Source organism: Xiphias gladius, chromosome 21 (assembly GCF_016859285.1).
Source record: "Xiphias gladius isolate SHS-SW01 ecotype Sanya breed wild chromosome 21, ASM1685928v1, whole genome shotgun sequence".
NCBI classification, from domain to species: domain Eukaryota; kingdom Metazoa; phylum Chordata; class Actinopteri; order Istiophoriformes; family Xiphiidae; genus Xiphias; species Xiphias gladius.
In genome coordinates, this window is record NC_053420.1 from 16832768 (window position 1) to 16845468 (window position 12701).

At 40.7% G+C, this 12701-nt stretch overlaps 1 protein-coding gene across 1 annotated transcript; it reads right to left on the reverse strand.

Annotated features, from left to right (window-relative positions):
- Nucleotides 1-1423: 1423 nt before the first annotated feature.
- LOC120783272 (von Willebrand factor A domain-containing protein 1-like) lies at nucleotides 1424-8416 on the reverse strand. The gene is made up of 6 exons (XM_040116144.1): nucleotides 8333-8416; nucleotides 3675-4214; nucleotides 3093-3371; nucleotides 2239-2514; nucleotides 1644-1928; nucleotides 1424-1517 (listed from the first exon to the last, which is right to left on the reverse strand). The coding sequence occupies exons 1-6, from the start codon at nucleotides 8412-8414 to the stop codon at nucleotides 1498-1500; spliced, it is 1482 nt and encodes a 493-aa protein (XP_039972078.1). The 5' UTR covers nucleotides 8415-8416; the 3' UTR covers nucleotides 1424-1497.
- Nucleotides 8417-12701: the final 4285 nt, after the last annotated feature.

The window sequence follows — 12701 nt, forward strand, 5'->3', positions numbered from 1 at the left end:
GAAACCAAGAGAATGATGAATGAAACGTGTCTCTCCAGGCAAAAAACACTTTTCCTGACTCATTCATGATCAGCTTCAAAATCAGGACATTTTAAACAACTATAATCAATATCATCAACAATCCAACTAGTGAAGAGTCACTTGAGAGGCCACAAATGGTAAATAAAAAGCTGTAATTTGGTCATTAAAAATAATAAAAATGGCTCCAAAATCACTATGTTGGAGCATTATTTTTGTTGGTCCATTATCTCCCCCATGATTTGTCGCCTGGGGCCCACAGATTCTCGAAAGTAACTTTGCACTGAGACCTCCGCGGGTAACACAACTTTGTTATATTAATACGTTTTGATCACTTTCACAAATTAACACTGCTTTTATATGTTTCAAAGTGAGGATCGTTCTCAGTCAGAGCAAGCGTTCTGCTAATCTGAGAAAAGCATTAAAAGGCAGGGTCTAGTCCTCTAACCTGGCATTCAAACCTTGCTCAGCTTCAGGCTAATATTAGACTGATTCATTGAACAACATTCATGTGAAGACTAGTAGTGGAGTAAAATATTACATTTGTGAATGAAGACATCATTGCATTTAAAACACTGAGTTGTAAAAAGGTTTGAGGGATAAGGTGACCTGTGTGAGGAATTTGTGACATACCCAGATGTCTGAATATCTATCTTTGAATTTTTTTTCAGCAATTTAAATGAATAATGCTGTGAAAATGAAGCTCAGCCTCTCAGTTTACAATTCATTAGGGTACTTGTATTTTTAATTGCAAAGCTTTAGCTCTGCAATTCACAAGGATGTTTCACGGTTTATGGTACCTCAAAGACTTCAAACATGTAATTTTCTCATGCTTATCTTATCTTATTCTTATATCTTATTTTATTTTAATTTAACTCCATTCAAACTATTGTCACTTCTCAGCTGAGAGAAGTCTTGGCTCAGAAAGATATCATTTACTGGTTTTAGGATATAACACTAGTGACGAGTGATACCACAAATTTTGATTTTGATCCGACACTGGGGCAGTGTGAAGGTACATGAACTTTCATTTACGTTCAAGTAAATATAGCCATAATTATGTAACAGTACAATTTAAAAGTAGGCTGACATTACAGACTGTTAATCAGAGTAATACATAATTGTTGTTAGAAACAATTATTCCTCATACTGACTGTGAAAGCTGCTTATCTGCATCCTGCATACAGTTGTGTATGTTCCCGACTAAACGATCTGTCTGAATCAATGTGCGGTGCCGTCGCAGACAGCGTTCCAACAAAGTTGGTGATATTTTCATTTGCAAGGGAAAAAGAGACTTAATTATGCTCAGTATTTACTGGGGGCTGGGGTGATGTGATAGAGTCTTTTTCTGTAATTATAAATCATTTCTAGATGAAAATTGAACTTAAGAAATAATTCTCAGTCCCGACAAGTTATTTAGTGCATCCAGCACGTAAAATGCTTGATTTCTTCCTTGTTTTTTGCTGCAGACTCTGGTTGTTAACCCCCCTGGCTGGAATCTATCAGAGAGCAGACAGAAAAATGAGAAATTATACTTCCTCTAATGAACCAAACCTGCTATGCATGAATATAGTTGCAGGAATTAAGAAAAAAAAAAGCAGATGATAATATTCAGCTTTTCTAACCTCTGTGACTCTCTGCATTACAGCATAATCCGTCTCCTATGCCCGAGCTGTAGACTGGAGACACACACACTCGGCTGCCCGGGGCAAGATGTGTGAGCCGCGTTGAACGAGTGGTAGGAGACAGGTGTACTGAGGAGAATGAGGACTTTGAGGAGGACCTTTGGGAGTCTTCTCCCTCCCATTTGAGATAGTAGCCTTTCAAGCCTTCCTGATGGGCCTGCCACACTACCTGCACCTCCTGACTCTCCACTGGGATCAGCTGAAGGTCGGCAAGAGCAGGCAGAGCTGTTACAGGAAAGAAAAACAAAAGAAAGCCAGGGAAAGGTTTGAACAGTTTGGTCAAGTGGAGCCGATACAGTGTGAAAAAAGTAGGATTGATTCATAAAGGAACTCTAAAGAGTCCGGTCTAGACGTGCTCTGTATGAAAAGTGCCCTGAGATAACTTCTGCTATGATTGTTATGATAATTGGCAACTTCTAAAGGTCAGTTTTCAGGAAAAAAAGAAATAAACAGAATAAATGCGATGCTTTAAAGCAAAGACAACTGAATTATCTGGAATAAAACATGATATACAAATGTCAAACTGAAAGCGTACCCTCCTGAGTGCATGCCCTCACTGACATTGCTATTTCTTTCCCATTTTTATGCAGAGCACTGACTGTGACCAGGTACTGAGTGCCTGGCTCCAGGCCAGTAAGTAAGGTAGAGTTTCTCTGGTTGTGCAACGTCACAGTCTGGACACGTCCGCTCGGAATAGCGCCGTACTCCACCATGTATCTCCGGACCTGGCCTGGCTGCAGGGGACCCCAGCTCACACGGATCTGGTGAGGGCCAGAGTCGGACACGGAGACCACTGCCAGGCTTAAAGCATCTGAGGCAACCGTAGGAAGAAGGAACAAAGGTGAGGTGATGACTTCCAGCATCAAATGTAGATCAACTATAATGAATTTAGATTAGATTGAATCTCGTGAATATGGTACTACAACACACAAAGTTACCTGTTTGAACACCTCACTTGAAGTAAACAATCAAACTACAGAAACCCTAGTGTACTTTAGATTGCTGTTCAGCTGTACAAGTCAAGGGTTGTGTGTGTTATTACAAACTGTAAATGTGCAGACATGGGCCCTCATCTTGCAGTAAATAACAAATAGTAAATAGAAAACCAACAACCCTCTTGACCAGTGCTCAGCTGGCTGAATGATTTGGTCTTCAGCTTTTTTAATATCATTCTGTTAAAAAAAAAAAAAAAAAAGGAAATTCAAATCTATAAGCTTCCTTGAGCAAACTCCATCTTCTGAGGAAGATAGTGAAAAATTAACAAAAACTCCATAACTGAGTGGACCTTGTGATGGGACTGTTTTGTCAACTATTTCTTCTGTGGTTAAGCACACTGCAGGATTATAAAAACATGTGTTTAAAGGGGAAATACCTTTAAAATTATCTCACCAGGAAGAGTGGTGAAGTTAACAGAGAGTGTGTTAAACAGCCTCTGGTTGGACTCTGGGTGGACGGACGCTGTGTAGGTGGTATCAGGCTGGAGGTTAGTCAGCTCTACCCAGCTGGAGTCGCCTGAGAGAATATGTCTGGTCTCACTGTCTGTTTTCAACATGGAGTTATACCAGAGCTCATAGTAACCGCTGTCTGCTCTCAGAACAGGACGCCACTGCAGCACAGCATTGTGGGAAGTCAAGTGAACAATGCGCAGCCGTTCTGCACGAATAATTTCTATAGATAAGACAAGATAAGAGAACAGAGAGAGGGGGAGAAGAGAGATAGAGAGGCAAAAAGAGATAAAATATAGAAACTGGAATGAATAATTCTGTATTTAAAAATCACTTTTCTGTCTAAAAATAACTTCCCAATGTGTGCATGGAGCTACTTTGCTTTTCAGTGATGAACCTAATATTTAATAACACACACACACACACACACACACACACACACACACACACACACACACACACACACACACACACACACACACACACACACACACACACACACACACACACACACACAAACACATACCGATGATGGCCTCCCTCAGATCTTCCGTGATGATGTTGATGTTATCTATGTCCACAGAGTAGAGGTGGGACTCCAGAGGAGGTGTCACTGCACGTTGTAAAACCTGGTAGTTGCCATGTACGGTAGATACAATTAACACAGAAACCCCCTGCGCCTTCAGCTCCGTCATGGGCTTCTCCACATCTCCAGGCTGCACACCATCAGTCAGCCAAAGCAGTATCTTTGGCACATCCTCCTCCCTCTCTGTCAGGAGTTGCTGGGCCACCCTCAGCGCTGCCACAGTGTTGGTGTCTCCATGCAGGTGGATGACACGTCGCAGGGCTTTCTGTAGACTTTCCTGACTGTTGTGGATGTCCAGGCTGAACTCCAGGTTTGGGTTGGTGCCCACCTGCAGCAGGCCCACTCTTACGTGCCCACGGCCCAATGAGAAGGGGCGAAGCAGCTCGGCAGTGAAATGCAGGAGGCGTGAGAACTCGTAGTTTGCTATGCTCCCTGAGGAGTCCAGCAAAAGGAGAATATCCCCCTCACAGCAGTTCAACACTGTGAACAACAGGAGGAAAAACAGGAAGGCCATTTTAATTTGGATGCTGTGTGAACCTCACATTCTCTTTATTGACAGGTTAACTAGTGATTATTTTTCTTTGGCACATTCTTTGGCACCTACGCTGCATCCTGCAATGACGAATCATCCCATCATGACTACATTAATATCTCAATCACACCGTATACAAAAAATTACTCTGATTTGTGGCATTTAAAGCAAGACTGATATTGTCCCAGATGCAGTTACTGTCCTTGCGCAAGCTTTAATATAAAGAATGAGAGGCGATAACATGTTTATGAGGTGTCTTGTTTCATACTTAACACTGAAGTATGATAGCGAGGAACCAAGAGAACCGGTCACAGGAGTCGATTTAATATATGAAACCAGAGTGAGTTTTACACTGTAGATACAAAAGTAAAAAAAGAAGCAGTGCAGAGAGAGGAAGAGAAAGCACATCCCCCATCCTGGGATCTCCCCCCTTGAATGAACACATACTGGTTTCGCCGTCTCACCCATCATCATTTCTCAGAAGCAATTGTGCTGCATTTTGTCGTGAAAAAGTCGTCTTACTGGAATAACTTTCAATGAAAAGAATCAATTCTATCCACAAGCATCACCCTGCAGATCAGATTCGTCTCCAAAACATCTGGTGACTCACTCATCCATTGCTCAAGGACACCAGTGTGTGTTTCCTAATAATCCTGCTCACTGCACGTGACTTTTGGTAAATTCGGTGCCTGTAGTTCATGAAATATTGTTCTTATACCATCACCCATTATAAATGATTAATACTGTGACATTAGTTCTTAGAATAATTAGGATTGAGGACCAGATTAAATGCTGCATGGGAATTAATTCAACCCACATATAGCCATTCTTAATTGTTCACTACATAATGTACACATCTACTTTATTGCACCACTTCCTCCATATCGTTCACACTTTTCCATTTGCAGCACCTCTGCAGAACACACCCATTAATTTATTGCTGCAATGGTCCATAATCATTAAACTTTTATAGGAAGACAGAAAATAAAGCAGTGGGAAAATAACCAGGCAGAGAGGAAATGAGGGAGAAAAGCAATCAGATGAAGGGGCGTCAGCCAACATCTTAATGAAACACTGATAACTTACAAAGATAACAAGAGGAGATAGATGCTACAGGGGAAAAAGCAGAAGTTTCAACAAAGTGAAACCTCTGTGGAAATGTATGAGTGGAGACAGAAACACAGAAACGATACAGAAAGATGGGGAGACATGGTTGAATTAGAGTTGTTGATGGAGATGTGGGGGAACTGCTCCATCTTTGCATTCCTCGGAGGAGAAGTGCATGTGAATGTGTATATTTGTGTGAGAGAGAGAGGTAGATTTGAACTTGTCATCTGTCATTTAATTGGTTTCAAGCTGTACCAATGCCATATGTCACAGTGCAGAGCGGCACAGATGAATGAAGAATATGTTAATGCTTCCTCATCATGCGCTGAAATCAAACAGACAGATGGTAGACTATCAAGTCTGTCAGATGAAAATCTATGCAACCTCTTCCAAACTCTCGATGATCTTTTTACACATAAACGTGTTGCTTTTTGCCGCTTTAAACGTTTACAGATTTCCTGTAGAAAAGTGAAACCACAAATTAATTACAAATTCCACACATTCCACGTGGGAGTTATTTTGGGGGGATCTCTAACTCAGCTAATAAGTCAAAATATTTTCTTTTAATTAGCTGTGGCCACCTGTAAGGACCACACCTTTCTCTACATGTAAGTCGGCATTAAGACAAAAGCTCCTAATGTCCTTCAAAATACAGTAATTCACTGCTCCTGGAGAAGAATCAAACATGAACAATGAACAGTTTACCTGCATCGATCCCAACACTGCCTGGAGCGGCACCAGTTTTTGTTTCTAGTCTCTTTGCCCCCTATTCTACCTTCACACCTCTCACGGCTGCTAACCAATCACCGCTCTTCACGCCACACTTTCCATTAAAAGGACAGACTGTGGAACAGTTCATCCCACAGCGTTAGATATTGCCCTACAACTCGTCGTACATTAATAGTTTGACATTTTTGGAAATACACTTATTGGCTTTCTTGCCGAGGGTTTGATGAGGAGATTGATACCACTCTCGCATCTGTATTGCAACTGTGAAGCTGGAGCTCCTGGCTGGGAGCAGTAACTTCCTGGAGTCTGCGCTGGTTGCCTGGCTGCTACGCGCATTAGACCGGCTCTTTCCTCGTTTGCAGTTTTTGTTCTGAGCTAAGCTAACGGGCTGCAGGCTTCAGCTTCGTATTTACTTGACAGACATGAGAGTGGTCTCACTGCTCTCATGTAACACTCTGCAAGAAAGCGAATATGTGCATTTACCAAAATGTCAAACTACTTCTTTATGACCCATTGATTTTATTTAGCTTTTTGAACGTCATTATGCAACATGACATGGCTGATTTATTCTTTCTCTGTTCAATATTCCTATTGTGTCCTATTAGTTTAATTGTAATCGATTGTTTCTAGAGTCATTATTTACACCCAACAGATCTGTATTTTAGTTCAGTATTTTAGACCAGTCCATATGCACAAATGTGTTTGTGGAACGATGAACAGATGTGTCATTTTTCTACTCATCATCCATCAGGTTAACTAGTGTTAACAGTGCCTTATCTGTTGATTTGACACAGTTATATGAATATGCCAGCAAGCCTGTGTAGAAACTTGTTTTCCCACCATTTGGGCACCTTGTCTGGTCTAAAGTAGAGATTTGTGTCGATAATAAAGCAAGACAGCCTCCCTCCAGCACCATCAAAGCACACGGCAGAGATGTATGGCATCTACAGCACATTGTCTTGTTAAATCTCTCAACCACATCTAGACCCAACAAAATGGTCTGTGTTTAAAGGGGTACTCCACCAATTTTACAAATAAAGATCAGTTTGTCCCCCTCATGGAGAGCTTGTAAACCAGTTGTATAATGTATGTAATGGCTCTGGGGGTGCTTTGTCAAGTAATCAGAGGTAATCAGAGTCATCTTGGCTTGGGCTTGGATAATACAAAATTATAACAGAGAGGCTGCTTTACAAATTGAGGGTTGCATTATCATCCAACTTAAAAGACAAGCAATAATAAATAGCTGGACTAACTCCTTTAAGAGTCACTCAGGCAGCTGAAATGTTTTAGGGCAGACCAGTGGCGACACCGGACACACTGTTTATTTGCATGTGTTTCTATAAACGGGTTGGGGTCCAATTTGGATGTGATATCTCAAGTTGTGTCATAATGTGGAAAAGATGACACTTTCTCTTCCTTTTTTTTAGCCTGTTACATGTAATACCCTCTAATAATGGGTTCCCTAGGAAGTTACAAAAACAACTTTAGCCAAGTTACAACCATCTGGCTTCTCTTCCAGCTTAAACCTTAAAAAAAAAGAGACAATTTTATAAACACCAGTATATAGAAATACTCTATTAGAAGTAAAAGTCCTGTATTAAAAACTTTACTTAAGTAAACGTACATTAGTACTATAAGCAAAATATACTTAACAGTATGAAAAGTAATCATACAACTGTAACCATACAAAATGCCACACCCTTTATGTTCTGAATTAAAAAGTAATGAGCCACTGTTTTGCAATGTATCAGCACCCATGAATTCCCCTGGACAACACTGCCCAGGTGGCAACTTGTTCAAACCAGCCTGCCTGTTGAAATGATCCTGGCCTGTTGCTACTTATTAAATGTCAGTGATGGTGCTTTTCATGCCTCACTGTGGTCTGCTGCGATCTGACTCATCAACATTTATTAACAGCAATGTGTAAATATTTTACTCTCTGTAAGGAAAAACAGTCCCCTTGATTTAGAGTGTATTTGCACAGATTACAGAGGTAATTTATTCAATTAAGGAAAATACTTTTTGTTTTTCTAAGGGGTTTAACTTTAAGGCAAGACTCCATTTACAAAATATCTAATTTTCTTAATCTAAGCCCGAAGACGAATACGATTGCAACCTTTCAGCTTTGTATTTGTGTATTAGGTCTGTGAGATGTTAATGTTTCACTCGGTTACATAACTGTACCTCCTCTGTTTCATGTCTGTAATTGTAGCTCACGTTACCAACTCACCTGTGGCAGGTACAGCAATTTGCATGTTGCTCCGCGGCAACATCGTGCAGAGAAAAACGCAGCAAAGTAAAAAGCTCTTCATCCTTCCCAGGCAGCATCGAAAATCCTGAATGTGATTAAAAAACAGACAGAAGAATCAGGTGAAATAACCGACACCAGATCCTCCTGCACCGGTTCCCATCACACTGATGAGTGTGACAGAAGATCCAGTCTGTGTCTGAGCCACTTCAGCAGAGTTTTGCTCCTCTGGTAACTTTGCTCCAGCAAACACCTGTGTCATTCGTACTCCTCAGTCTGCAGGGTTGTTTCCACTTTGAAGTTTAATGTGAGATTACCTCTCTCCCAGTCTGCCAGCAGTTTTCATGACTGTACACATTTCATTTTACTCCTCCTCCTCCAGCTGCTGAGCCAGGAAATAAATTAATTGTCACTTTTTTTCTAGACGTTGGTCTCTGAAGGAACTTTTAAAGACAGATGCCTTCTGGATGATTGCTGTTTTCCCTGCTTTCTCCTGTACCTTAATTTCCCTGGTCCGGGAGTCCTCACACTCAGTCGTACAAACATTAAGGCACTAGACCAAATGGACATGCATGTAAAAAGATTGTGTCCAACAGACGAACCAAGAAAATCTCACATAAGCTGCCAGAAGTAAATGTGTGCAAGAAAAAAACATCTGTTTTGCCTGTGCATTATCCTGTGTTAGAAGCATGGATGGAGTAGGAGACAATGGGTCTCTGAGCACAGACCTGTACAAGGTCCCTTACCCCTCCTACCTAGGAACAAGACAGCCGGACTGAAAGAGATACAAAATGACTACAAACGAAACATCTGTATTTAGTCATTTTGCTTCTCTTTGTGGTCACTTTGTTTCCTAATTTTACCTCTCGTGGTCCCTCGCTTTCTATCTCATTGTAGTCGTTAGATTGAATTTTCAACAAGAAATGTCATTTCAAACACGTGCTTTGGCCCAGGGGCCCCCTGACCCCTCTGCCCCTGGGCCAGTGCCCTCTAGGCCTGTTCAGTAATCCGTCCATGGCTAGAGAAATAAACTTGAAACTGATCCGCTCCCCCTTTTCTCTGGGGACTCCCTGGAAGCCCCGCAAGCTGACTGCAAAACTGGACCCCACTTTGGGAAACAGCAACAGGGCAAGATATCTATTGGGATCAAGCAGCAGTAAAGAAAACCATTCGGCCAGTCCAGTAGACAGGATTACATTAAATACCACAGCTGCCACTTATAAGAACGAAAGTTCTACTCACATGCATTTATTACAGACGACTACGATAAGCCCCCACGTCTCTGCCTTCAGCATCTGGTACTTCAGTGGATATAATGTGGATGATCAGAAACTGCCTGAATGTGACAGCGTTTTGTTTTTTTTTATTTGATTTTTTTTTTATTTAAATTTTGTGCAAAGACTTTGTGCAAGACAGGATGTGGTTCTGGGTGGGATAGAGGTGAAATGGCGGGGCAGAGACAGATAGGAAAGAGATGTCTGTGAAGATTCTCAGTCATCCAGGTTACGGTTATTCAAGAAAAGCTGAATCAAGTTCCACTGGACTCGGTTGTAGATAGTAGAAAGATAATGTTTCAAAGACATATTTTGATTTTGCCTTTTGATAAATGATCCACACACGTTTGCTTACATACCAGGCGGTTATCTCTAACTAGCAGAAGTTTAGTCTCTGCACGAAGATAAAGAGTCTGTCTGTATGTTTATGGTTCTTCACGTCTTCGGGGGGGTTCTTCTAATTTTGGTCGGAGATGAACTAGTGACTGTAAATGTCTCCAAGCACCTTAAATGAATTGTTTTCAAAATTTTGGAAAATGCACTTATTCATGTTCTTGCCGAGAGTTAGATGAGAATATCGATACCACTGTCATGGTGGTTAGCTTAGCTTAGCATAAAAAATGGAAACAGGGAATCAGCTAGCCTGGTTCTGTCTGAAAGAAAACAAAATCTGCCCACCAGCACCTCTAAAGTTCACTACTTAACATCTATGTCTTTTTGTTTAGGGGCGAAATCAAACTTAAATCACAAAACCCTTTAGAGGGTCCTGCCTGTCAGGTAGATGATTTTTACTGGTATTTTCTAGTATTCAGTAACGTCTATTTCAGTTATCAATAACTCACAAATCTAAAGAAGGGCAAAGATCCAATCATTCGGTTTTGATGGTTTATTAACATCCATTCAAGTTTTTAGTTTCTATTCACAGGATAAATCCCTCTTTTCTCTCAAAAAGGGAACATTCGGAAATCCAACCTGTCTCCTACTTGCTATACGTTATGAAATGCTTTATACTTTTTTGTTCCACTCTGAGCTTAGCTGACTTTCCTCTGAAACACTTAATCGCATTTTCATTCTGCTTGCAGTTTGGGTTCTCTTACTAACTGCAAATGCACAGTAACACGTCTCTATAAACACATTTTAATACATAAACCCACTATTCAAACATCAAATGAATTATTTCCACTAACAATAAACAGAATTATCATAATAATTAAATCCTGACTCATATGTAATAATTTGCACATGATAACAAACTCAACACCGAACAAAAGCCACTAGATTTACATTTTACACAAGTTGTAACCCTTGTTGTACAGACTCTGAGCTGTAGAGGTGCTGGTAAGCGAACTTCCCCCTGTTTCTAGTCTTTGTGCTGAGGTACCTGCTGGCTGTAGCTTCTTTTCATTGGACACTCTGCAAGAAAACAAATAAGTGTATTTCCCAGAATGTCAAACTCTTCCTTCAGTTCTTTTGAAGCTTTGGAATATGTTGCTGTTTTCTAAAATATCCCTGGTTTCACCTCCTCGGATAGTTCCTGTTCGATATCTGAGGCATCTGTGTATGAAGCAGTAAATCCAGTTTGACTCCACACTCTTGAACTCACCAGTCGCTCCATTATTAAACTGAAAAATTTCACTCACACGCATTCACACACTCTGGCTCATAGCAGCAAATTGTAGCTTTAATTGACAATAGAATCTATTGTGCTATTGGGAAGAAGTGTGAGACTTTGGTACCCTTGAACATTTCGTCATATTGAAACCCATTGTCACGGGTATTTTACATTTAAACCTGAGCTTTCTGCTTAGTGAAACATTTTATTATGGGATATGAGTGTGCTGTCGATGGACACTATTCTCCCACAGTGCAATACACAAAGGAAATGGAGGAGCTGCTGCTGGAATTCAAAAGCATTAAATCTTGGGAAAAGCATTTTGCTGACAATTTGTAAAGTTTATCTGCCAGTAGCTTTCCGAAGTCGCCTCCAAAGTTGCACGCATTGTTTTATTTCCTTTAACTATGAAATGGTATTTCTTTGTATTGTAAACTGCTAAAACAGTATACTATGATGATTAGTATGTAGTCATGGACAGATTATGAGACTATGGGCACGGCCCACAGATTCAAATATACGAAGAACAATTACTTCATTTCTTGGTGGTTGTTGTGTCTCTTTTTGCGGTCACTTTGCATCTCTTTGTAGTTATTTGATTGACTTTGCATCAAGAAATGTTAATAGTCAAATCACCCAGGGGACCCCTGACCCTTTGGCCTGTGCCTGTGTCCGGTTGGCCTGTTCAGGACTCCATCCATGCATATGGTCCATACTGCATAGAATTAGTAGGTAGTATGGATTTGGGACACATCTTGTTATTATAAACCCTTCACAATTTTTGCATGAATCAGATATATTAGATGGTCTAACAGTTCATATGAAGCAGATACAGTCAGTAGGCCACACACGGCTTAACATTGTTTCCAAAGTGATGCATGAGTCGTCTTCTCCAGCATCAGCAGCTCATGACTGTAACTCTCACTCTGGTGCATTGAAAGCATGCTGTTTGTGCTTTCATTTTGAACCGGCAGTTGTTTTTATAGCTACGCGTATAATAAGTGAGAAATTAACTCTCACTGTAACACCCCGGCTTCTCTGTGGGTGTGTGTGTGTGTGTGTGTGTGTGTGTTCAGGCTTCTAACTCAATTAATCTGTAGGAAGGCTGTGCAAGCAGTATTATGAATTCCTTCTGTGCATGCGGCATGACAACATACTTGATTAAACTGCCAGCACTTTATTCCTCACAGTGTAAAAAAATCACGGCCTGATTGTGGCAAAGAAGGAAGATGTGCTCTTAAAAAGCCATTTTATTAACACCATGTTGATGAGCTCTGCCTCTGCTGAGGAGTCCTGCTGATTAACTTCCAGATTAATGTGCTGTCGGCTCTCTGCCTCTGCTACACAAATTAACAGGATTTGTTATCACAACAGCACACAATAATATTGACCACACAGGGCAGGAATTAAGCAGTAACCTATTTCCCTTTAAGCCTGAATGTTTTCATAATGAACACGCACTTTA

Excerpts from the sequence above, each read along its gene's own strand:
- LOC120783272 (XM_040116144.1), bottom strand. The coding sequence starts at position 8,414 with ATGAAGAGCTTTTTACTTTGCTGCGTTTTTCTCTGCACGATGTTGCCG. Across the intron at positions 4,215-8,332 it reads AATTGCTGTACCTGCCACAG|TGTTGAACTGCTGTGAGGGG; the intron begins GTGAGTTGGTAA and ends TGTTGTTCACAG. Across the intron at positions 1,518-1,643 it reads TAATGCAGAGAGTCACAGAG|ATTCCAGCCAGGGGGGTTAA; the intron begins GTTAGAAAAGCT and ends GCTCTCTGATAG.